Consider the following 24745-nt stretch of genomic DNA (forward strand, 5'->3'; position numbering starts at 1 on the left):
TGCCATTTAGAGCCGGTTCACACAGGGGCGACTTGTCAGGCGACCTAGCCGCCTGACAAGTCGCCTCCCGTTCTGTACAATGGAACCGTTCTAATAGGAGCAACGCAAGTCGCTCCGACTTAGAAAAAGGTTCCTGTACTACTTCGGGGGTGACTTGGGGCGACTTGCACAGACTTCTATAAAGAAGTCGTTTTGCAAGTCGCCGCGGAAGTCGTTTGCAGGTTGCCTCGCTGAGGCGACCTGCAAGTCGTGCCGCCCCTGAGTGAACCGGGGCTAAAAGTCCCCACTACAGTTCTCAAATCAGCAGATAACCTTGATCAAGAGCACCTAAGTTGGCTGATCAGAACTCCCCCCAGCATTGCCACTCATCCCACCCCCCACCGCACCAAGGAGTAAGAGAAGGAATAAAAATAGAGAATACATAGAAGGGAGAGGAAAAGAGGGGAGGAGCAAAGAAAAAGGGAGAGAACGAATAAGAGAAAGAACAAGAAAGATGGCTAGAGAGAGGGATGGGGGAAAAAAAAACAAGAAATTAGGATTTTAATACTGTACGAGTGGAAGGGACTCAGGGAGAGCTAAATTTCTGTGGGTTAGGGTCGCAAATTACTTGTCTTGCCTTGGGTGCTGACAACCCACGCTACAAAAATAATTTTACTGTTAGGGGTCCCCACAAGTTGGGAAATTTTATCAAGGGGTCACGGCACTAGAAGGTTGAGATCCACTGTGTTAAAGCGTGCCTTAACTGTAAGTACTGATAAAAGTCTCTGTTTAGGAACCCAAATTCCTTCCTCATTTCCCCTGTCCCTAGGCAGCTGCAGCACTCTCAAATAAATTCTAGGTTTCCCTTTCCTCCAAATCAAGTTCCTGAAGAGGCCCTCCCATCTCCAAAATCACACGCCAGGGATCCAAACAGGGGAATTCAGGAGAATATATAAGAGCTGAGGCAGCCATACCATTTTGATCAGGCTACACCGACCCCCCACTGACAATGGAGGACGCCGCCATTTATCGCATTTCACTCTAAAAGTTCTTATCAGGGGTTCCAAGTTATTTACTATATACAGGTGAGCTATTCACACCTGCTCACATTGGCGTCCGGCCACGCTCCGTTCCCCCTCGCACTAATATCTTAATGAAAACCTAAATGGTAACTGTCTGCAAGCTCCTCCATATACAGTTATATTCAGGGCTTTTTTCCAGCGGGAATGCAGCACTTCCAGCACTGCATGTTTTGCTGGGGTGTGCTGGAGGGTCTATTGATGCTGACTAATGGGAACCAAAGAATGGTGCTTGGAGGTGGGTAGGGGTGGAGACAAAGGGTGACTCAGAAAGGTAAAGTTCCTGCACATATTCTCTACAAAAAAAGCCCTGGTTATAATCCTGCTTCGTCACTGCCAGCTGAAGTATTGAGAATTTAGAATTCAAATGAAAATTTGAATAGAAAGATGTTACATTTCAGTGATCTTAAAGTATATCTAAAGCCATTTTTTTTTGTTTTGGATAGAGTGGGGAAGGGTTAGTAACCCAATGGCCAGTGCTGTGTGCATCCATAGATACAAATAGCGCCGGGCAAGCAACACCAATGCTCCCTCCTGCAAACAACATGGCTGATAGCAGCAGAAGCCTATTGGTCTGCTGTATTCAGTACCTTCCTGCACAACCCGGAAGATTGGGGAAGTGGTGCAGATCATCTTGAAGCCAGTGATGATGGCAAGGGACTTCAGGTAATTGTTTGGAGACAGGGGGCATAGAAAGGTACTAGCTAGATATATTAGACTGAAAGGTAAATGCATAAGTGATTTGAGTTCCCCAGGGAGAAGCAACATAGAAATACAAATTTAAAATTAAATTAAAAATGAAAGAAAAAAAACACCTATTGTTAAGTATAATTTCAAGTTTTTTTAAAATGTTATCTTTTTAGATTAAATATACTACTTGCCTAGCTGTATTTGGGTTTTTTGAGTTACTGATCCAGAACTAATATGCACATCTGGATGAGAGTAATTAAAAGTCCTTATCAGCATTATTGTTCTGACAGCCAAACATTTAGCATTTTCTCTCATGGCAGGTTTTCTTTAAAACCCATGTCATATTTCACTGAATTGTAGATTTAATTCTATTATAATATAACATACCTAACATGGGAGTGCTATCAGAATTGGGCAGCAAGGCATTCAGAATTAGCAGCATCACGGAGAAACCCAGAACAACGGTGATCTTGAAATCAAGTCTATTTGTGTAATTGTGGATGAACATACTTGCAATATCCAGGAATACCAAGAAACAGGCAGGTACAATGAGGTTTAAAACGTATACAACAGCAACTCTTTTTATATAAATCTATGGGGAAAAAAAACATATGGAAACAGTATATAAATATATTGCACATTCTCTCAGCAAAACAATTGCATGCAAACACCACCAACGATTATTTTCTGCTCCTGAAACTATATGGAGCAAACAATGGGGTTGATTTACTAAAAGCAAATAGACTGTGCACTTTGCAAGTGCAGTTGCTTCAGAGCTTAGTAAAGCTTCACTTTGCAAAGAATACTCAATCACATTCTCAAACAGCATTTTTGCTTGCACATGATTGGATGACAAAGTCAGCAAAGCTCCACTTCATTTACTAACCCTTGGAGCAAATGTCCTTGCAAAGTACGCAGGGATTGATTTACTAAAACTGGAGAGTGCAAAATCTGGGGCAGATGTGCATGGTAGCCAACCTGCTTCTATCTTTAGCTTGTTCAATTAAAGTGATACTAAAGCTAAAATATTTTTTTTATTTACCTTAATGCATTCCTTGCATTAATGAAAAAAACTTTTTAGATTGCTCTGTCCTCCCCTTTCCCTGTGTAAAGGGGAAGAGAGGGGAGAATAGATCCAGTGCTGTGCATTGCTGCATCTCTTTTCCCCTCTTTTTCTCTTCACACAGCAGTTTTCAAGGCATATACAAGAAAAGAAGAAAAAAAAAAAACAAGAAAAGGAAACAATATTGTACATAAAGGGCCAAAAGCACAGATGAGGCCCAACTGTTACATATAAATACAATAACACATTGCACACATTAGTCATAGTAAAAGTCAAAGCCACAAAGTGTCTAGTGTGTACATACAAAACAGAAGTGAGTTGAAAGAAACAAAATCAACTTGTAGAGTAAATGGATTACCACAATTTATAGGAAATACACCAGAGGGGCATCAAAAACGCTGTAGGAACCTAAACAAAAGGGAACCATTGTGGGGATAGACTATTAAGGATGGCTATAATCATCATGCAAGGGGTGAGCCATATTCTGACTGATCCCACGCATCCCACGGTTGGTTAAATTTTGACAGAGCATCATTTACTAAAGCAGTTAGGCCCTTTTCACACGGGTGCCTCCGTTTTGCGGGATTCACTTGCTCAGCGGGGGATCGGTCCCCTGATCCCTGCTATACATGCAGATGACAGGTCTGCCTCCGCTCACTATGCAGAGCAAAGACGGGCAGAGTCTATGTCTCCTGTATGGGAAGATCGGATGAAAAGGGACCACCTGTGCGTTTTCATCCGATCCACCAAAGCGATCGAAAACAGGACCACCATCCATCTGGATTTGGTGGGCAGGATTGGATAGCAGCGGGTGTCAGCGGACATGACACCGCTGAAATCTGCCACTCCATAAGGGTAAATAGATGGTTTGATCAGTTCTGTCTGAAAAACTGACAGGCGGACCTGATCGGACAGCCCTTCCATTCTACGAATATCAGCTATAATATTCAGGAGCTGAGTCATGGAATGGGGAACAGGGGACAACCAATTTAATGGGATAGTCCTCTTCGCTGCTAACAAAATGTAAGAGATGAACTTTTTCACATGTTTACTGAGACCAGGAAAGGGAAGACCTAAAAGATAATGTAACGGGAAAGACAGAGCAAATAATCATTGAAGAAGAGACATTACAGAGTACCAGAAGGGTACAACTAATGAACCATGCCAAAAAATTTGGTATTGAGAACCTACTTCAGTATGACAGCGCAGCATAAGTGAGAAAGTTAAAGTAGAACTATAGGGAAAACTTTTTTGTTTTCATTTTGGATAGAGGGAGGGCTATAATCCCTATCAGATTTTCTTCAGCCACCTATGTCCCTTTGTGGAGATTTCCTTCCACTTCCTGTCCCATTGCCAAACAGGAAGTGAGAGAAAAACTCTGCAAATTGAGGGAATTCCTTGGGGACCCCCAGAACTACTGTCCCTATTGGAAGATTTCCCCTTTATTATATTTCTGCAGACAACCCAAAATTTGGGATTTTCTTTTACATTGACTTTCAATGATAATGGTAAACAGGACAAATAGAGATGTTGTATCTCCTTAACGAGGGGCACAGACAGCAATAAAACCTGACAGGCATTCTAATTCCTCTCCATGCTATCCAAAACAAAATAAAAAAGTGTTGCCTTTAGTTATACTTTAAGGGTCATGACGGTGTGATACTTCTGGCGTCCTGTACCAAAACAATAAAACCTTAAAAGCAGCCCCTCCCTCTGCACCACGCAATGGTAAATTTTGGGAGTGGAGGACCAATCCTTGTCCCAACAGGGAGGGGTAATAGGCCTTTGGAGAAAACACATATAAGTATGATAGTCCTCAGTAAGAGGAGTGGTCTTGTAAAGTAATTTATAGATAGAGAATATTGGGTGCAACTAATAAGGTGATACAGAAGAACAAATTGACTCCTGCGCACAAGTGGTCGACCAGATAGATAGAAGAACAACACAGGCCTTGCTGCCCTCAAGGATGGGGAGTCCTACCAGACAAGGAAATAAAAAGAAAGAGGGGCGCACCAGCCATGTGCATTATCTTTTGTAAAACATTTATTGAAATAAAATTATAAAGGAATTACTCACAAGCAGTAGTAAAATCTGGTGTCATAGACTCGAACGACAACAAGCAGCTTGGTGAGGATGATGAGCGAAGCCTACCAAAGGTCTTAGAGGAATATGTAAGCTTCACTACTAGCTGACGCGTTTCGAAGGGCACGTCCCTTCTTCATCAGAGCACAGCAGTGAGCTGCTTGTTGTCGTTCGAGTCTATGACACCAGATTTTACTACTGCTTGTGAGTAATTCCTTTATAATTTTATTTCAATAAATGTTTTACAAAAGATAATGCACATGGCTGGTGCGCCCCTCTTTCTTTTTATTTCCTCCGCAACTAATAAGGTCCCTGGGAACAAATATATTCAAATGCAAGTGGGTTTAGTCAGGGTAATTTGTTTAATTTGGAGGTTGGAGGTAGGAGAAGAATATATGCTTGGGAATGTGATACTTATGCCCTGTACACACGGTCGGATTTTCCGACGGAAAAAGTGTGATCAGATTGTGTTGTCGGAAATTCTGATCGTGCGTGGGCTCCATTGGACTTTTTCCGTTGGAATTTCAGACACACAAAGTTTGAGAGCAGGTTATAAAATTTTCCGACAACAAAATCCGATCGGTTAAATTCCGATCGTGTGTACACAAATCCGACGCAAAAAGTGCCACGCATGCTCAGAATAAACTAAGAGACGAAAGCTATTGGCTACTGCCCCATTTATAGTCCCGACGTACGTGTTTTACGTCACCACGTTCAGAACGATCGGATTTTCCGACAACTTTGTGCGACCGTGTGTATGCAAGACAAGTTTGAGCCAACATCCGTCGGAAAAAATCCTAGGATTTTGTTGTCGGAATGTCCGATCAATGTTCGATCGTGTGTACAGGGCATTAGTCTGCAAATCATCAAAGGTGCAGAACCTTTGGGTTGTAGGATTAACATAGTGACGTAGCTGAAAGAGGGAAGCCTGGGCCAAGGGTGCCACACAGGTATAAGATAAACTGTCCAGGAGAAGGGGGTTAGAAAGCATGTTGGACATCGGAGGGCATGGTGAAGAGCATCGTAGCCAGACGTAACTGTTTTAGTGGAGCATCAGTATGTGTAGAGGGAGACCAAATCGAAGAGCAAGGGTGTGTGGGGTAAAGGGAATCCATCTCAATTTCTGACCATCTTTTCTGGGCATATTGACTAGACCAGGAGGCAACAGAACATAAATGGGTGATGTAATAATAATTAATAACATCAGGAGCTCCCAGTCCCCCATGAGACCGAGAAGAGAGCACCACAGAGCCAGCAATCTGATGTGCTTTGTTGTGCCATACAAAATTGAGGAGAAGTGATTTTCTGGGGTTAAGCAGTTATAACGTTTTCTATAAAAATCTCTGAAGACCTTGGCCAAGTCTGGGGGCAATGTGTAGGCACACCATCTGATTTGAGAAGAAAATCATGGAAAGAATGAAAGGGACATGGCCTGATTTTAATAACCAGCAGTCTATGGGGCTTATTAGAGTACTTATAACATTTTTGTTTAGCCCACAGAAGGGATTTAGCAATAATATTAATGGCTAGGGTTTTAATCTGGTTATGCAGAGAAACCACTGTGGGAAGGCGTGATACCATGGGGGAGAGTACAAGGAGGCACTCTGCAGTGCACAGTTTCCCCAATAAACAGGCCATCAAAATATTAACATCTTTCTTCAGACAAGAACCTGCAGAAATGCATTGCCCTCTAAAAAAAGCCTTGTGGTCCTCCCACAGATGCTCCTGACATTGAGCCCTTGTTAACCTGAAAAAACTCAGTTAAGGCTTGGGAGAGCTGTTCTTTGGTGTCTACAAGGTGGAGTAAGGATTCATTAAAAGAGATGTAGGGTTTTTTTTTTTTTTTTTCTAGCATCATATTTACCTAGGTGGATGCAGCATCAGTCCGCAAAAGAATATTCTTAATAATTGCAAGAGAAGATACATAGCAAAATACAGTGAGAAAGGTGAACGGATGTCAAGTAGTTAACATGCACTGTCATTCCTTACACTGTAGATGACTTGGCTGTATTCCAGTCCCAAGGTCTTATATGTCGTGTTGTACACTGTTACCGACAGCAGCTCCCATTCATCTTTAGTGGCAAACACATTTTGTGCATTTTGGTTGACAACTGAAGAGTTGCTTTTTGGCCATAGAACGATATCTGAAACTACAAAAAGCGGCACTGTTGCTAGTAACTATTCATTCTGATGAACATTCTAATGCAACTATAGATTAACCAGGAAAAATGTAGGTGAATGTAAAAGCACAATATTTTGGCAAGATATTGGTAATAGTTAGTAAGTAAGGTTGAATAAAGACACCAGTCCATCCAGTTCAACCTGAGTGAGTGTGTGTCTACAACCCTGACCCTTGTCCCTAACCCTGTACATCGCACACTCACATCAGTCCCTACCCTCAATCCAAGGTCCCCATTCATATACTAGGGCCAATTTTGGACAGAAGCCAATTAACCTACCAGCATGTCTTTGGAGTGTGGGAGGAAACCGGAGTACCCGGAGGAAACCCACGCAGGCACAGGGAGAACATGCAAACTCCAGGCTGGTAGTGTCGTGGTTGGGATTCGAACCAGCGACCCTTTTTACTGCTAGGCGAGAGTGCTAACCACTGCACCACTGTGCTGTCCACACTGTAGATCGCATTTATTTCCTTATACATCATACTACCCAACTTTGTAACTTAAAGCGGAATTAAATTGTATGTAAACAATACAAACTGAATACACAATTTATTCATTTTTAATATTTAGCAAACTCACCCATCCATCCATGTCTCTATGCTTTATTTTGTTAAAAAAAAAACACTTTGAACCCCCCCCCCCTAGCATTTCATTGTTACCACCTCCCATGCTCGCCTTCAGGACTTCTCCAGAGCCTCTCCCATCCTCTGGAACTCCCTGCCCCAGTATGTCCGATCAGCCCCTACCCTGTCCACCTTTAGGAGATCCCTGAAAACTCATTTATTCAGGAAAGCCTATCCCACACCCACCTAACAACTGTCCCCGAGCCACCCCCATCAAATCATTCTCTGCAGCTATTACCTTTTATGCCACCACCCCCTCCCTTTAGAATGTAAGCTCTATGAGCAGGGCCCTCCTGTACATTTTGTATTGTACTGTAATTGTGTTGTCCCACTATACATTGTAAAGAGCTGCGTAAACTGTTGGCGCTATATAAATCATGAATAATAATAATAATAATAATAATAATAATAATTTCTAGGTGCAGCCATCTTGAGTAATGACAGATGATTCATGTAGCATTTACTCCCTTGAGTCCATCTGCCCTTAGCTCAAGCATGCAGGCAAGTTGGTGCACTTAGCTGAAAAAAACGCTCCTCCAAATGAAAGAAAAAAATGCCCATGAAGACCCTTGTGATGTATGGCATCATTTTGGCCTAGGTCAGAAACCAGGAAATAAAACTGAAAAAATGTAAACAAAAAAAATTTAAAACAAGAAAATATAATATACCTTCATATCTATTTACTAATGCTAGCAGCATAAGGATTAAAAATTGTTAATTTTGATTGAGAGACTTTATTTCTGCTTTAAGAGGGGAGATACTCTGGTATGGAGAAGATTTAAAAACGGGCATGGTTAAATCGTGATCAAATTGGGAGTGGCTTAACCACTTGCTGCTCACCGTATATACTGAATATACAGTCTCAGGATGACTCTCTAGTTCTGGGAGGGCGTTCCTGTATGTCTTCCGATGTACACACCTCCCGCGCACCCCCTGGGGCACGCATCAGGAGCTCTCTGTGACTGCTGTGTGCCTTGGACACAGCGGATCACAGATCAGGGTAAAGGGCCAATCACAGCTGCCCTTTAGCCAATCACAGCTGTCACAATGTAAATAAACAAAAGGTCCTTTGCCAGTTATTGAATCTCCTTTCCCCACACAGAGACCATGTGAGGGAAGGAGTACCAATCTGTGTTGCATCTGTGAGTCTGTTTACATATTACAGTGTCACACACCAGTGCAGCCACATCAGAGCCTTCATCTGCCACACCAGTTATCCACACCAATACAGCCACATCAGAGTCATGATCTGCCATGCCAGTCATCCATGCCAGTGCAGCCACATCAGTGTCCTGATCAGGGCCTTCAAAAATGTGATAGGTAGTCAGGAAATTAGATGCATCATTTATGCCTGATTTATGCTCCTTGAAAGCCCAAAGGTGCTTCTTAGATTTTGGGCCCCTCTGTGTGGCTAGGCTATGAAAAAGTCTCACACATGTGGTATCGCCATACTCAGGAGGAGTAGCAGAATGTGATTTGGGCTGTAATTCTTAGTATGTCCACGCTATGTGTTAGAAATATCTTATAAATTAACAACTTTGTGTAAAAAAATATGTATTCATTTTCTTTCCACATTTTCCAAAAATGTGTGGCCAAAAATGACATGTTCAAAAGCATTATTATGCCTCATAGAAAATACCTTGGGGTGTTTGCCTTCCAAAATTGGGTCATTTTGTGGGTGTTTCCACTGTCCTGGCGCTCCAGAGGCTTCAGAAATGTGATAGGTAGTCATGAAATTAGATCCATAATTTATACTCCTTATAAGCCCAAAGGTGCTCCTTGAATTATGAAACCCTCTATGCATCTAGGCTGTTAAAAAGTCTCACACATGTGGTATTCCCAAGTATGCATATGCCGTGTGGGAGAAATAACTTAAAATGATATTTTTGTGAAAAAAATAAAATTTTTATTTAATGTCTTAATTTTTCAAAGAACTGTAGTAAAAAATGTCACCGGGTGATGTTGACCACGCCCCCTAAAACATCACAGTCCCAGCATGCCCAGGGACTGTGACATCATAAGGGGGCGGGGTCTCCGCCTATATAAGTCACAACGGAGCCCCTCAGAGAGCAGTCCAGCTGGAGAGAGCGTTGTGTCAACATCTGGAGAAGAGGGAAGAAGACAAGAAGCCAAGAAGCCCAGAAGTCTGGACCTCCGCTGGCAAAAGAGCGGCCTGAAGACAATTTCATCCATCCTGTGTTCAAGGATAGTAGTGCGGCGGCATACCTCACTAATCTCCCACGTCATTTTGTTTGTGATGTTATCTGAGGAATTCTGTAAGGCTCTATGAAGGATGCTTTCAAATTGGTTTAGTAGGTCAGAGCCATTTGAAATACCCTGTAGGTCTGTGGGGGTCATTCTGGTGTCAGAAAGGGGCTTACCGTTTGTCATGGAATAAGGAGACCGAAGCTGCAGCTGTCAATGTGAGCGTATGGTGTGAGGGGGTGATGATGCCGCCATTTTAGCTGCAGTTCTAGTCAGTGTTTTCTGGGCCTTCTGTGGTTTCAGTTTTGTTTTTCTCACTCTGCGCATCCTGTCAGTATGTGCCCGGGAGTCACAGATATGTGTCATGCACTGTGTGAGAGTTGTGAGCTGATGAGATTCAGTGTTATCCTGTTGTTGGATCCCGGTCGGTGCGGAGAGCTAAGCGGACATGTCCTGCTCAGGCAGCCTCACGTCATGAATACTTTTTCAAGCCACTGTATATCCAGCCAAAACGTTTGTTTACATTTTGGATATAACGGAAAAGAATTAGAGCTCCAGCCAGGTTTAGCTGCTAGCTAGGATGTCATTAGAGAGATTACCCCTAACATCCTGTTCAAGCGTTTGTTCTGCCAGGGGCGTTGCTAGGTGGCAAAAAGACCAGGGGCTTCAGCCTGAAGTCCAAGGCCAGCACGGGGGGGGGCAGTTGTAGCGCAGGGTTTTTTGGCTGGGCGGTGGGGTTGTGTGGGAGGAGTAAGCTCACTTGCTGGTTGCTGCCTGGCTTACCAGTGCCCATCAGTGTTGACCACTAAACTCACCTGCCTGACACACTGACATTACACTGACCTACCTGACATACATACACTGACCTGCCTACCTGACATACATACACTGACCTACCTACCTGACATACACACACTGACCTACCTACCCGACACATACACTGACCTACCTGACAGACACTGACCTACCTGACATACATACACTGATGGTAGTGACATACATACACTGACCTACCTGACCAGGAGACAGACTTCATGTGTCCTGCAGCAGCTCAGCTCAGCCGTGGTGTGCGGTGCGCCCATCATCACAGCAGGCAGCCAGAGGTGGAGAGGAGAGCTGCCTGAGCGCCGGGGGGGATCGGGGATCTCACAGTGATGTAGCGAGGCGGCCACATTGTAATTCCCGCCTTCTGGAGCCTGTAGCACCTATGATCAACGTCACACGTGCCGTGGTCTCGGAATTGGACCAGTGGGACGTCCATCATAGGCACTGCAGGCTCCAGAAGGCGGGACCTGCTATGGCACTCGGCTGCACTCAGCGGCGCTCGGGATCAGATCGGTCCCTGCTCGGCGGCAGCGTTCGGGGCTAATAATAGAATGGTGCATGCCTGAGACCTGGAAATTTTCGGGGACCCATTCAGGGCTCTAGCCCCCCCCCAGCCCCCCCTCCCGGCGCCACTGGTTCTGTCTGTTTATAGTAAGTCTACTAGGGGGCCAAAGAAGGAGCTGTGTGCAAATGTTCTCTTGTTTGTTCCTCCCTAGTGCTATCCATAGACTGGAACTGCCGAAAATATTATAAACACCAGCAATGGTCATTCCATCTGCTTGAATTTTTATCATTTATACTAGTAATGCTAAATAGTTATGCAGATTTATTTATTTATTTTAGTGCTGCCATTCAGATGATATATAGTAGGTATGAGTACCAAAGCTGTGCCCTAAAAAATAAATACATGTACTTCCAGCAGAACTTATTACAGAGCAAAGATGTCAAACACATGATCTACGCAACAAGCATACCTGTGTAAATAAAAGAGCCAAAGGAGAGCCTGCATGTCTGGATGTCAAAAGGAAACTTGTAAATGTTCAAATTGCAGGTGCTGATAATGCGTAGTGGCATTGCATTAATGATTTGCCCATTGTTACGCAGTATATAATATGGAATTTCTGGAGAGTTATTATCATCTTCTGTCCTATGGGACAAGACATGTGATTAGCTACAAAGCATAATACAAATATCCCATTATACTGATAATGCATTTTAACCCAGAATACACTTTATGCATACCTCCTAAATTTCTGAGATCAGAAAGGAGGGACACATTTTAGTGCTATACTTCTAGCTATATGCCCACCACACTTTACTCACTTCCCTCAAAAGGTGGTAAAATGCCATAGTAATTAAATGTATCTGACAATTGCACAACTCATTTATGGTCAGCAAACAAAGGTCACCAGCCAATTGTGTTACAGCGTCAGACATAATCCATTACTAAATGTTGAATAGTAAATTCAGCAGTAAGAAAATAGCAGTCAGCGGCGAAGCGTGGGTTGTCAGTATCCAGGGCAAGACAAGTAATTTGGCCCTCCTAACCTGTGGACTTTTAGATACCCCACCTTAATCACACCCCAGATACCTCCCCCACAATCTGATTACACCCTCCAGATACCCCCACCCTGATCACATCCCCAGATACTCCCCCACTCTGATCACACTCCCAGACCCCCCCCCCAGATTCCTCCACTCTGATCACACTCCCAGATCCCCCCCCCCAGATTCCTCCACTCTGATGACACCCCCAGATACTCCCCCACTCTGATCACTCCCCCCAGATACCCCCCCAGATTCCTCCACTCTGATCACACTCCCAGATCCCCCCCCCAGATTCCTCCACTCTGATCACACCCCCAGATTCCCTCACCAGATCCCTCCACTCTGATCACATCCCCAGATTCCCCCATCTCTCCACTCTGATCATACCTCCAGATCCTACCCTCATCCCTCCACTCTAATCACATCTCCAGATCCCTCCACTCTGATCACACCTCCAGATACCCCAACAGATCCCTCCACTCTGGTGGAGGGATCCCAGATACCTCCCTCACCCATCACACACACACACAATCCCCCCACATCTCACTGGTCCTGCAGCACCAGGAACAAGATGATTAGCTGTGTCCTGAGCAGGCAGGAGAATATCTCCACCATGATCTCTGGTGGCAGCTGCAGCAATCAGCGGGGAGCCTCCTCCACCTTGACCTCCTCCTTTGCTGGCACACCTGCCCCCCCGGCCTGTCCACTCCACCCCAAAGCATGTCGATCACTGCCTGCACACACTTGAAATCGGGATCCGTCTACCACTCTGCCCTCCTCTGCATGCTTGAATCTATTCTCCCTGTTTTCTCAGTGACAGCAGCTAAACAGCAAGTAAACTAAAACCTCCATGCTGCGCCCTCTCTCCTACCAGGCACAGTGTGCAGGTTTTAGTTTGCCTGCTGCCTGGGCTGCCTTACGGTGGCCCTGTCTGCCCTGTCTGAACCCTTCCAAATGTTGCCCCCAGGGCGACTGCACCAGCTGCCCCCCCACACTACGCCACACCACTGAGTGCAGTGAACATATAGCAGTGATGAGAGTAAACAGAAATCTTAGTAAGCAGACCTTTGCTATAGTTGAACCTTATAAGTACAAATTTAGCAACCCCATTCATATTTCAACTAAAACATCCAAACCACCTTATCCGCGCCTTAGGTTGCAAGGTTTAAACCCTGACATTATCGATAGCTGTTTGTGCATTTACAGCAATCAATCAGGCTGAACTTCAATGCTCTGCCACCTCCCATTAGCAGGGGCAGTGGGAGTGCTTATAGTGCCCAATGACTTGAAGCTAGACCCAGTGGATAATGGGACTTGAAGTCCACACTTGTAGAATCATTATGAGCTCCTGTCACTCAATGGACTACAGTTCCCAGGAGGGCTTGGGAGTGGGGAGGAGAAAGAAGCCGCATCTTCCCAGACTGCTTGTGGAATTCCGTGATCTATTGCTGATAACTCTGAGATGTGTCACCATCACCACTGAGAGTTCTGATCTGCACTCCCATTAAGTGGTACCGCCAGGTGAACCAATCATCTTACATCAGCTTACGTCATCTGCAAGCAGCTGCCTGGATAGCCGGTATAAGAGTACCAGATTCGCCCAGGGGAAAGAAGAGACCTATTAAAGACTTGGCATCGGAATCACCTCTTACTGCTAACAGATGCAGTTGAGGTGCCTCAACAACCAAGTTCACAGCCCACCCAAACAGGCTCCCATAGATCACGCCCAGTAATCAGGTCTCAGACTTTGCCGCCAGATGTGGAGGAAGGGAAAAGCAGTGAGGAGGAAGATGTTTATATGGACTGGTTGTGGCCATCTACACTGTCAGAGACTCCTCCTTCTCCCAGTGAGACAGATACTGGAACCCTCAGGCCCAAGGCTCCAGAATGTATACCCCAGAGTCATTTTCTAGAAAGCCAAAAAGACGTCCTCCTTCCCCTGACCACAGTATTTTATGGTGAATTCATTGAGATACTTTAGTAATTTTTAACGTGACAACAATCATTATTATACACTGTTTAATAATTTAATGTTTTGCTGTTTAGCTGTGGCTCATAGGTAGGATTGGTGTACAATTGGTATCGGGTCACTATTCTATTTGAGAGATATACCAAATTTGCCCAGAAGGAAGAACAAGTCCATTAAAGACTTGGCACCATAATCACCTCTTACCACTAGCAGAAGCAGTTTAGGTGCTTCAATAACCAAGTTCACAGCCTACTCAAACAGGCTTACAAAGAAAACTTGCTTCCAGATGTAGAGGAAGGGAAAAGTAGTGAGGAGGAAGATGTTTATGTGGACTGGTTGTGGTCATCTACATTGTCAGAGACTTCCACTCCTCCTTCTCCCAGAGAGACAGATACTGGAACCTTCAGGCCTGAGGCTCCACAATTTAGTGGTACAGAACTTTATTTCAAGTAGCTCTGGACTAGTATTCCTACTGTATAGCAGACTCTTTCTAAAATGTACCTCCTATATGTTCATTGATGCTTAAGCCTCTACAGTTCAGCTTAATACACTGAGGGGGTTATTTACGAAAGGCAAATCCACTTTGCACTGCAAGTGCACTTGGAAGTGCAGTCGCTCTAAATCTAATGCCGCGTACACAGGAGCGGACTTTACGGCAGACTTTGCCCGGCGGACTTTTCAACGGACTTTACGACGGACTTTCTGAATGAACGGGCTTGCCTACACACAATCAACCAAAGTCTGACGAATTCGTACGTGATGATGTATGACCGGACTTAAATAAGAAAGTTCATAGCCAGTAGCCAATAGCTGCCCTAGCGTGGCTTTTTGTTCATCGAATTAGCACACAGACGAGCTGACTTTTCGACCGGACTCGAGTCCGTCGGATAGATTTGAAACATGTTTTAAATCTATGTCCGTCCAACTTTTGAGAAAACAAAGTCCGTTGGAGCCCACACATGATCGAATTGTCCGATGAAATCCGGTACGCTGGACTAAGTCTGCCGTAAAGTCCGCTAGTGTGTACGCGGCATAAGGGGTAGATCTGAAATGAGTGAAAGCTCTGCTGATTTTTTCATCCAATCATGTGCAAGCTAAAATGCTGTTTTTTATTTTCCTCACATGTCCCCCTCGGATCTACAGCGACTTTACTTCCAAGTGCACTTGCAGTGCAAAGTGGATTTTCCTTTAGTAAATAATCCCCTGAGTTCTTTAATACACCAGAGTAACTTTGTAATTCTCTTCGTGTGGTAATTTCCATTTGGCTAGGTGTGTCAGAGTGGCTGAGAGTCGAGGTGCAGAACAGAGAACCCAGGTTACCAAGTAGTTCCTTTGGGGGCGGGGCTACACACGGTACCTCGCAGACACTGCCTGTCTGGTTCTTTTCTTCTTCATGTAATTATCTAGAGAACACCTTATATATTTATTTCAATGAATACAAGGCATTTTCTGATTGGACGAAGTGGAGGTCGAGACTTTATCCACCCCTTTTCCAATCGGAGAATGCTTGTATTCATTGAAAAAAATAGAAAGGGCTTCCTGAATGGCAGCAGTGCCAAGCGAGTGACCCCATGTGTTCAGTGTGCATAGGGGAAGCCGATGGAGCAGCACCTGGAAGATCCCAACTATTACTGTGTATAGCGTGGACTACTACAATGATTTTCAACATCCCCAGCGGCCCTCCAGATATGGATACTTATATAAAGGCAAGTATGAAAAAAAGATAACTGCTGGAGTTCTGCTTTAAACAAATACAAAAGACATCATATATTAAAGTACTTATTTTCAGATCTTACATTTTTAAAAGCATGTGCCAATTTTGGACACACCAAATAAATGAGATATCTTACAAACCTTCTTTTACTAGATGTGAAGACTGCTCTGTAATAATGTACACAGAAGGTCTTCAGTAGGAAGTGATAATATAATAGGGTATTGAAAGACCAGCTCAACAAGGAACTATTTTTACATACAGTGCCTTGCAAAAGTATTCACCCCCCCTTGGCAATTTTTCGTGTTTTGTTGCCTCACAACCTGAAATTAACATGGATTGTTTGAGGATTTGCATCATTTAATTTACAGAACATGCCCATAACTTTGAAGATTTTTTTTTTTTCGTGAAGCAAACAACAAATAGGACAAAATAACAGAATAAGTCAATGTGCATAACTTTTCACCCCCCTAAAGTCAATACTTTGTAGAGCCACCTTTTTCAGCTAGCACAGCTCCAAGTCGCTTTGGATAAGTCTCTATGAGCTTGCCACATCTTACCACTGGGATTTTTGCCCATTCTTCCGTGCAAAACTACTACAGCTCCTTCAAGTTGGATGGTTTGCGCTTGTAAACAGCTAATTTTAAGTCTGACCACAGATTTTCTATTGGCTTGAGGTCTGGGCTTTGACTAGGCCATTCCAACACATTTACATGTTTCCCATTAAACCACTCAAGTGTTGCTTTAGCAATGTGTTTGGGGTAATTGTCTCCGTCCTAGCCCCAAATCACGCACAAAGTGGTACAGGTTTTGCTCAAGAATATGCCTGTATTAAGCACCATCCATCTTTCCCTCAACTCTGACCAGTTTCCCAGTCCCGACTGCTGGTGTTTTTTGGGTCATGTGATGTGTTGGGTTTTCTTTGATAGCCAAAAAGTTCAATTTTAGTCTCATCAGACTAGAGCACCTTCCACCATACATTTTGGGAGCCTCCCACATGCCTTTTCGCAAACTCAAAACGTGCCATTTTGTTTTTTGCTGAAAGTAATGGCTTTCTTCTGGCCACTCTGCCATAAAGCCCAACTCTATGGAGCGTACTGTTTATTGTCATCCTATGTACAGATACTCCAATCTCTGCTGTGGAACTCTGCAGCTCCTCCAGGGTTACCTCAGTCTCTGTGCTGCCTCTCTTTTTTGATGCCCTCCTTGCCCGGTCAATGAGTTTTGGTGTGCGGCCGTCCCTTAGCAGGTTTGCGGTTGTAAAACAAAAATGCAAAACACTGCGCTAACCACTGAAAGAAAGGAGCAGCTACATACAGTGTGACAAGCAACCTATGCAAAAAAAGAAAAAAATGTAGCGCATACTAAACATATTGAAAAATTCTGTTATAACAACAAAATAAGTCCATGTGAATAAATCCTTGGGACCTAATAAAATATAATCAAGATGAAAACCACCAAAACCATATATAAACACAAATAACAAAGTGATGGAGTGTCCACTGTGAATAAATACAAGCACGATCACTCAGGGATGGTGGGTATCCAAAGGCTGGTAAGGGTAAAGTGGATCGATGGGTAAGAACACCGTCACAAAGGTCTGCATCAATAGATGAATGATAAATGCATACTCTTACTGGATCCGGTGGACTCCCTTGTCAGCGACATGGAGTTTTAAAGGCAATGTGCCCAGCAGGGCAGATGGAGGAATATCCAGGCAGTTGAAAGCTTCCGAAGTGGATTCCACAGGACCTCCAAGGATACTCAAGGTAGACCGTCACCACTGGAACTCAAGATGGAAATCCAGAGTGTAAGACAATCAAGCAGGTGGCTTAACCCAGCCTGGGCCTTGATGCGAACTAGTCACAGTAGGGTATAACCATAGTCCACTTATCGATGGGTGTGCGTTGAATCCACGTAAAAATGTTTTTATCCCAAAAAGATATAGAATAATAACAGCGTAATACTGACACAAAAATTGTTTAAAATAGGTGAATAGGAGTACCACTCACATTGTGAAGTAACAAATGTATTAAACACACAGTGGTGAAAAATTGATAACCACCAACACCACACAGAGGGCCTCCTTACCAGATAACAAATGTTAAATGCAAATCCTATGGATATGTGGAACACCAACCAGTGAAGAGATCAGTAAGTGCACCAACACCACACAGAGAGCCTGCTTACCAGATAGTAAATACCAAGTGTAAAATCCTGCAGATATGTGGAACATCAACCAATGAAGAGATCAGTAAGTGCACCAACACCACACAGAGAGCCTGCTTAGCAGATGGCAGATTCAAAAGGCAAATTACTTAACTAACAGATGAAAATCCAGCTGGATAGATAGAGGTTAATGGATGGATGGTCCATCCTTGCAGCTTCGAACCGAAGGCTCCATAACACACATGATGTACATAGGACCAATTCCTCTCATCTTGGCAGTCAGCTGGTGGCCAAGAGTAAATGCAAAAGCAATCTGGTGGTTTTCATCTTGATTATATTTTATTAGGTTCCAAGGACTTATTCACATGGACTTATTTTGTTGTTATAACAGAATTTTTCAATATGTTTAGAATGCGCTACATTTTTTTCTTTTTTGTATAGGTTGCTTGTCACACTGTATGTAGCTGCTCCTTTCTTTCAGTGGTTAGCGCAGTGTTTTGCATTTTTGTTTTACAACCGCAAACCTGCCAAGGGACGGCCGCACACCAAAACTAGGTTTGCGGTTGTGCCATGTTCTTTCCATTTAGTTATGATATATTTGATGGTGCTCTTAGGGATCATCAAAGATTTGGATATTTTTTTATAACCTAACCCTGACTTGTACTTCTCAACAACACTGTTCCTTACTTGTATGGAGAGTTCCTTGGTCTTCATGGCAGTGTTTGGTTAGTGGTGCCTCTTGCTTAGGTGTTGAAGCCTCTGGGGCCTTTCAAAAAGGTGTGTATATATAATGACAGATCATGTGACACTTAGATTGCACACAGGTGGAGATCATTTCACTAATTATGTGACTTCTGAAGGTAATTGGTTGCACCGGAGCTTTTTATGGGCTTCATAACAAAGAGGGTGAATACATACGCACATGCCAATTATCAGTTTTTTTATTTCTGAAAAATAGTTTTATGTATATATATTTTTCTAATTTCACTCCACCAACTTAGACTATTGTGTTCTGATCGATCACATATAATTCAGATAAAAAAAACATTGAACTAAAGGCTGTAATGTGACAAAATAGGTAAAAAGCCAAGGGGGGTGAATACTTTTGCAAGGCACTGTATATTGGAGACCTGGTAATATTCAGTACAACCCGCTTTTCTACTGAAGTTTATCATCTGCCCAAATCAAGGAAGTTGGACAAACCATAATGTAGGGAAAGATCTTGGTGTGGTATCAACACTGGGAAGCTGTCACTCCATATAAGAACCATCACACTGAGCTCACTTACATTTCGTAGATGTAAAGGTCTGGTTTCCAGAAATAATCACTGTTAACAAGCAGTTTCTTTATTCCGCAAAAGTCATCTGGGTTCCAGCTAATGTATTCGTCGTTCCATGCCTGGTAGGTAAAAACAAAATGAAATGACCCAGGATACCTGCATAATCTTATCCTTATGTGATAGAGTGTTTAGAGGTTAGAAAACAGCCTCATTTGCACTAGCAAAGTTACACCTCCCCCCTCACGTAGTATTATTGCATACTCAGGTTGACAGCTCTTTTCCCTTATATCTGGAATCCGATAGATGCAATACCTTTGGGAACACCCGCCTTTCACTAATCCCACCAATGGCATCATAGCACGCTTGTAACAAAAATTGAAGCCCCACACCACTGCTCACCACCACCCACTCACACTGAAAGAAATAACATTAAAGATTCAGCTCACATCTAGTCCATTCACATCATGTTCAATCAAGCCCTGATGAATGGAAACATAGAAAAGTAACGGCAGAAAAACAGAGTGGTCCATCGAGTCTTGCCATTTTGTTTTTATTTTTTATGCATGCTTTGCATTTGTTTGTTTTTCCTTTTTTTCTTTTCTTTTTTTTCTTTAACTTTTTTATCTGAGTATAGATCTATTTTTGTCCCATGCATGTTTGAAACCACTGTTGACTGACCCACTACTAGACATGTGCAATGCATTTAGTTCTAAATGTGTTTTTTAACGAATTTAGAAAAATTCGTTAATTTGGAAATATCCGAATTTTCACATTTCCGAATTTTTCAGAATATTCGGAAATTCAAAATTTAAAAATTCGGAAATTCAAAAAAATCGGAAATTCAAAATTCGAAAATCCATAAATTCGGTAATTCAGGAATCCAAAAATAAGAATGAAAATCCCAACTCCAGTCCGGTTCATTTTTAAATCCGGTCCGGGTTTTCTTTTCCCAACTCCAGTCTGGTTTATTTTAAAATCTGGTCCGGGTTTTCTTTTCCCAACTCCAGTCCTGTTTATTTTTAAATCCGGTCCGGGTTTTCTTTTCCCAACTCCAGTCCGTTTTTTTAGTTAAATCCGGTCCGGGTTTTCGTTTCCCAACTCCAGAGTGTTTTTTTCGTGGAATCGTGTCCGGGTTTTCTTTTCCCAACTCCAGTCCGGTTTATTTTCAAATCCGGTCCGGGTTTTCTTTTCCCAACTCCAGTCCATTTTTTTTAGTCAATCCGGTCCGGGTTTTCCTTTCCCAACTCCAGTCCGTTTTTTTCGTCGAATCCAGTCTGGGTTTTCTTTTCCCAACTCCAGTCCGGTTTATTTTGAAATCCGGTCCGGGTTTTCTTTTCCCAACTCCAGTCTGTTTTTTTCGTCGAATCCGCTCCGTGTTTCATTTCCCAACTCCAGTCCAGTTTATTTGCAAAAAGGGATGATTTGGGGGTATTTGTACAGTCCTGGCATTTTCTAGCTCAAGAAATGAGATTGTCAGTACATTAAGATTGATCAATTTTAAAATGAAAACCCAGACCGGATTAGATGAAAAAAACCCGGACCGGACTTACCAAAAAAACCTGACTGGAGTTGGGAAAGGAAACCCGGACCGGATTCAACGAAAAAACCGGACAGGAGTTGGGAAAAGAAAACCCGGACTGGATTAGACGAAAAAACGGACTGGAGTTGGGAAAAGAAAACCCAGACCGGATTCAACGAAAAAAACAGACTGGAGTTGGGAAAAGAAAACCCGGACCGGATTTAAAAATAAACCGAACTGGAGTTGGAAAAGAAAACCCGGACCGGATTTAAAAATAAACCGGACTGGAGTTGGGAAAGGAAAACCCGGACACGATTCGACGAAAAAACCGGACTGGAGTTGGGAAAGGAAAACCCGGACCGGTTTGAAAATAAACCGGACTGGAGTTGGGAAAATAAAACCCGGACCGGATTTGAAAATAAACCGGACTGGAGTTGGGAAAAGAAAACCCGGACCGGATTAGAAAATAAACCGGACTGGAGTTGAAAACCTGGACCGGACGAAAAAAACAGACTGGAGTTGGGAAAGGAAACCTGGACCGATTTATAAATAAACCGGACTGAAGTTGGGAAAGGAAAACCCGGACCGGATTAGACGAAAAACCGGATTGGAGTTGGGAAAGGAAAACCCGGACTGGATTAGACGAAAAAACGGACTGGAGTTCGGAAAAGAAAACCCGGACCGGATTCCACGAAAAAAACGGACCGGAGTTGGGAAAAGAAAACCCGGACTGGATTAGACGAAAAAACCGGACAGGAGTTGGGAAAAGAAAACCCGGACTGGATTAGACGAAAAAACGGACTGGAGTTGGGAAAAGAAAACCCAGACCGGATTCAACGAAAAAAACAGACTGGAGTTGGGAAAAGAAAACCCGGACCGGATTTAAAAATAAACCGAACTGGAGTTGGAAAAGAAAACCCGGACCGGATTTAAAAATAAACCGGACTGGAGTTGGGAAAGGAAAACCCGGACACGATTCGACGAAAAAACCGGACTGGAGTTGGGAAAGGAAAACCCGGACCGGTTTGAAAATAAACCGGACTGGAGTTGGGAAAATAAAACCCGGACCGGATTTGAAAATAAACCGGACTGGAGTTGGGAAAAGAAAACCCGGACCGGATTAGAAAATAAACCGGACTGGAGTTGAAAACCTGGACCGGACGAAAAAAACAGACTGGAGTTGGGAAAGGAAACCTGGACCGATTTATAAATAAACCGGACTGAAGTTGGGAAAGGAAAACCCGGACCGGATTAGACGAAAAACCGGATTGGAGTTGGGAAAGGAAAACCCGGACTGGATTAGACGAAAAAACGGACTGGAGTTCGGAAAGGAAAACCCGGACCGGATTTACCAAAAGAAAATGGACTGGAGTTGGGAAAAGAAAACCCAGACCGGATTTGAAAATAAACCGGACTGGAGTTGAAAACCCGGACCGGATTTTACTAAAAGAACCGGACTGGAGTTGGGAAAAGAAAACCCGGACCGGATTTGAAAATAAACCGGACTGGAGTTGTGAAAAGAAAACCCGGACCGGAATCGATGAAAAAAACGGACTGGATTTGGGAAAGGAAAACCCGGACCGGATTTACCAAAAAAAACGGACTGGAGTTGGGTAAGCAAAACCCGGACCGGATTCGACGAAAAAAACGGACTGGAGTTGGGAAAGGAAAACCCGGACCGGTTTGAAAATAAACTGGACTGGAGTTGGGAAAATAAACCCGGACCGGATTTGAAAATAAACCGGACTGGAGTTGGGAAAAGAAAACCCGGACACGATTCGACAAAAAAAACGGACTGGAGTTGGGAAAGGAAAACCCGGACCGGTTTGAAAATAAACCGGACTGGAGTTGGGAAAATAAAACCCGGACCGGATTTGAAAATAAACCGGACTGGAGTTGTGAAAAGAAAACCCGGACCGCTATCGATGAAAAAAACGGACTGGATTTGGGTAAGCAAAACCCGGACCGGATTCGCCGAAAAAAACGGACTGGAGTTGGGAAAGGAAAACCCGGACCGGTTTGAAAATAAACCGGACTGGAGTTGGGAAAATAAACCCGGACCGGATTTGAAAATAAACCGGACTGGAGTTGGGAAAAGAAAACCCGGACACGATTCGACAAAAAAAACGGACTGGAGTTGGGAAAGGAAAACCCGGACCAGTTTGAAAATAAACCGGACTGGAGTTGGGAAAATAAAACCCGGACCGGATTTGAAAATAAACCGGACTGGAGTTGGGAAAAGAAAACCCGGACCGGATTAGAAAATAAACCGGACTGGAGTTGAAAACCTGGACCGGACGAAAAAAACGGACTGGAGTTGGGAAAGGAAAACCCGGACCGGACTTACCAAAAAAAACGGACTGGAGTTGGGAAAGGAAACCCGGACCAGATTTATAAATAAAACGGGCTGAAGTTGGGAAAGGAAAACTCGGACCGTATTTGAAAATAAACCGGATTGGAGTTGAAAACCCGGACCGGATTCGACGAAAAAAACGGACTGGAGTTGGGAAAGGAAAACCCGGACCGGACTTAACAAAAAAAAAACGGACTGGAGTTGGAAAAGAAAACCTGGACCGGATTTGAAGATAAACCGGACTGGAGTTGGGAAAGGAAAACCCGGACCGGATTCGACGAAAAAAACCGGACTGGAGTTGGGAAAGGAAAACCCGGACCGGATTTTACTAAAAAACCGGACTGGAGTTGGAAAAGAAAACCCGGACCGGATTTGTAAATAAACCGGACTGGAGTTGAAAACCCAGACCGGTTTCGACAAAAAAAACGGACTGGAGTTTGGAAAGGAAAACCCGGACCGGACTTACCAAAAAAAAAACGGACTGGAGTTGGAAAAGAAAACCCGGACCAGATTTGAAGATAAACCGGACTGGAGTTGGTAAAGGAAAACCCGGACCGGATTTCCCAAAAAAACGGACTGGAGTTGGGAAAGGAAAACCCGGACCGGATTCGACGAAAAAAAACGGACTGGAGTTCGGAAAAGAAAACCCGGACCGGATTCGACGAAAAAAACGGACCGGAGTTGGGAAAGGAAAACCCGGACCGGATTTACCAAAAGAAAACGGACTGTAGTTGGGAAAAGAAAACCCAGAGAGGATTTGAAAATAAACCGGACTGGAGTTGAAAACCCTGACCGGATTTTACTAAAAGAACCGGACTGGAGTTGGGAAAAGAAAACCCGGACCGTATTTGAAAATAAACCGGACTGGAGTTGTGAAAAGAAAACCCGGACCGGATTCGATGAAAAAAACGGACTGGATTTGGGAAAGGAAAACCCGGACTGGATTTACCAAAAAAACGGACTGGAGTTGGGTAAGCAAAACCCGGACCGGATTCGACGAAAAAAACGGACTGGAGTTAGCAAAAGAAAACCCGGAGCGGATTCGACGAAAAAACCAGACTGGAGTGGGGAAAGGAAAACCCGGACCGGATTCGATAAAAAAACCGGACTGGAGTGGGGAAAGGAAAATCCAGACCGGATTCGACAAAAAAAGGACTGGAGTTGAGAAAGGAAAAACCGGACCGGATTCGACGAAAAAAACGGACTGGAGTTGGGAAAGGAAAACCAGGACTGGATTTGCCAAAAAACGGACTGGAGTTGGGAAAGGAAAACCTGGACCGGATTCGACGAAAAAAAACGGACTGGAGTTCGGAAAAGAAAACCCGGACCGGATTTAAAAATAAACCGGACTGGAGTTGGGAGAAGAAAACCTGGACCGGATTTTACTAAAAAAATAGACTGAAGTTGGGAAAAGAAAACCCGGACCGGATTCGACGAAAAAAACGGACTGGAGTTGGGAAAGGAAAACCCG

At 43.7% G+C, this 24745-nt stretch overlaps 2 protein-coding genes across 2 annotated transcripts in view; one reads left to right on the forward strand and one right to left on the reverse strand.

Moving 5' to 3' along the window:
- LOC141112528 (inactive hydroxysteroid dehydrogenase-like protein 1) overlaps positions 1 to 24745 on the forward strand; it is a 465623-nt gene that overhangs the window by 20853 nt on the left and 420025 nt on the right. The gene's annotated exons all lie outside the window — the stretch shown is intronic.
- Positions 1 to 24745, reverse strand: part of LOC141112527 (5-hydroxytryptamine receptor 3A-like) — a 105702-nt gene that overhangs the window by 8153 nt on the left and 72804 nt on the right. Inside the window, exons 4-7 of the mRNA XM_073605440.1 lie at positions 19412 to 19521; positions 11701 to 11873; positions 6883 to 7043; positions 2136 to 2340 (exon numbers count right to left, since the gene is read on the reverse strand). Of these exons, the coding sequence (XP_073461541.1) occupies positions 2136 to 2340; positions 6883 to 7043; positions 11701 to 11873; positions 19412 to 19521 (649 nt within the window). The remainder of the gene's footprint in view (positions 1 to 2135; positions 2341 to 6882; positions 7044 to 11700; positions 11874 to 19411; positions 19522 to 24745) is intronic.

This window comes from Aquarana catesbeiana, linkage group LG11 (assembly GCF_042186555.1).
Source record: "Aquarana catesbeiana isolate 2022-GZ linkage group LG11, ASM4218655v1, whole genome shotgun sequence".
Classification (NCBI taxonomy): domain Eukaryota; kingdom Metazoa; phylum Chordata; class Amphibia; order Anura; family Ranidae; genus Aquarana; species Aquarana catesbeiana.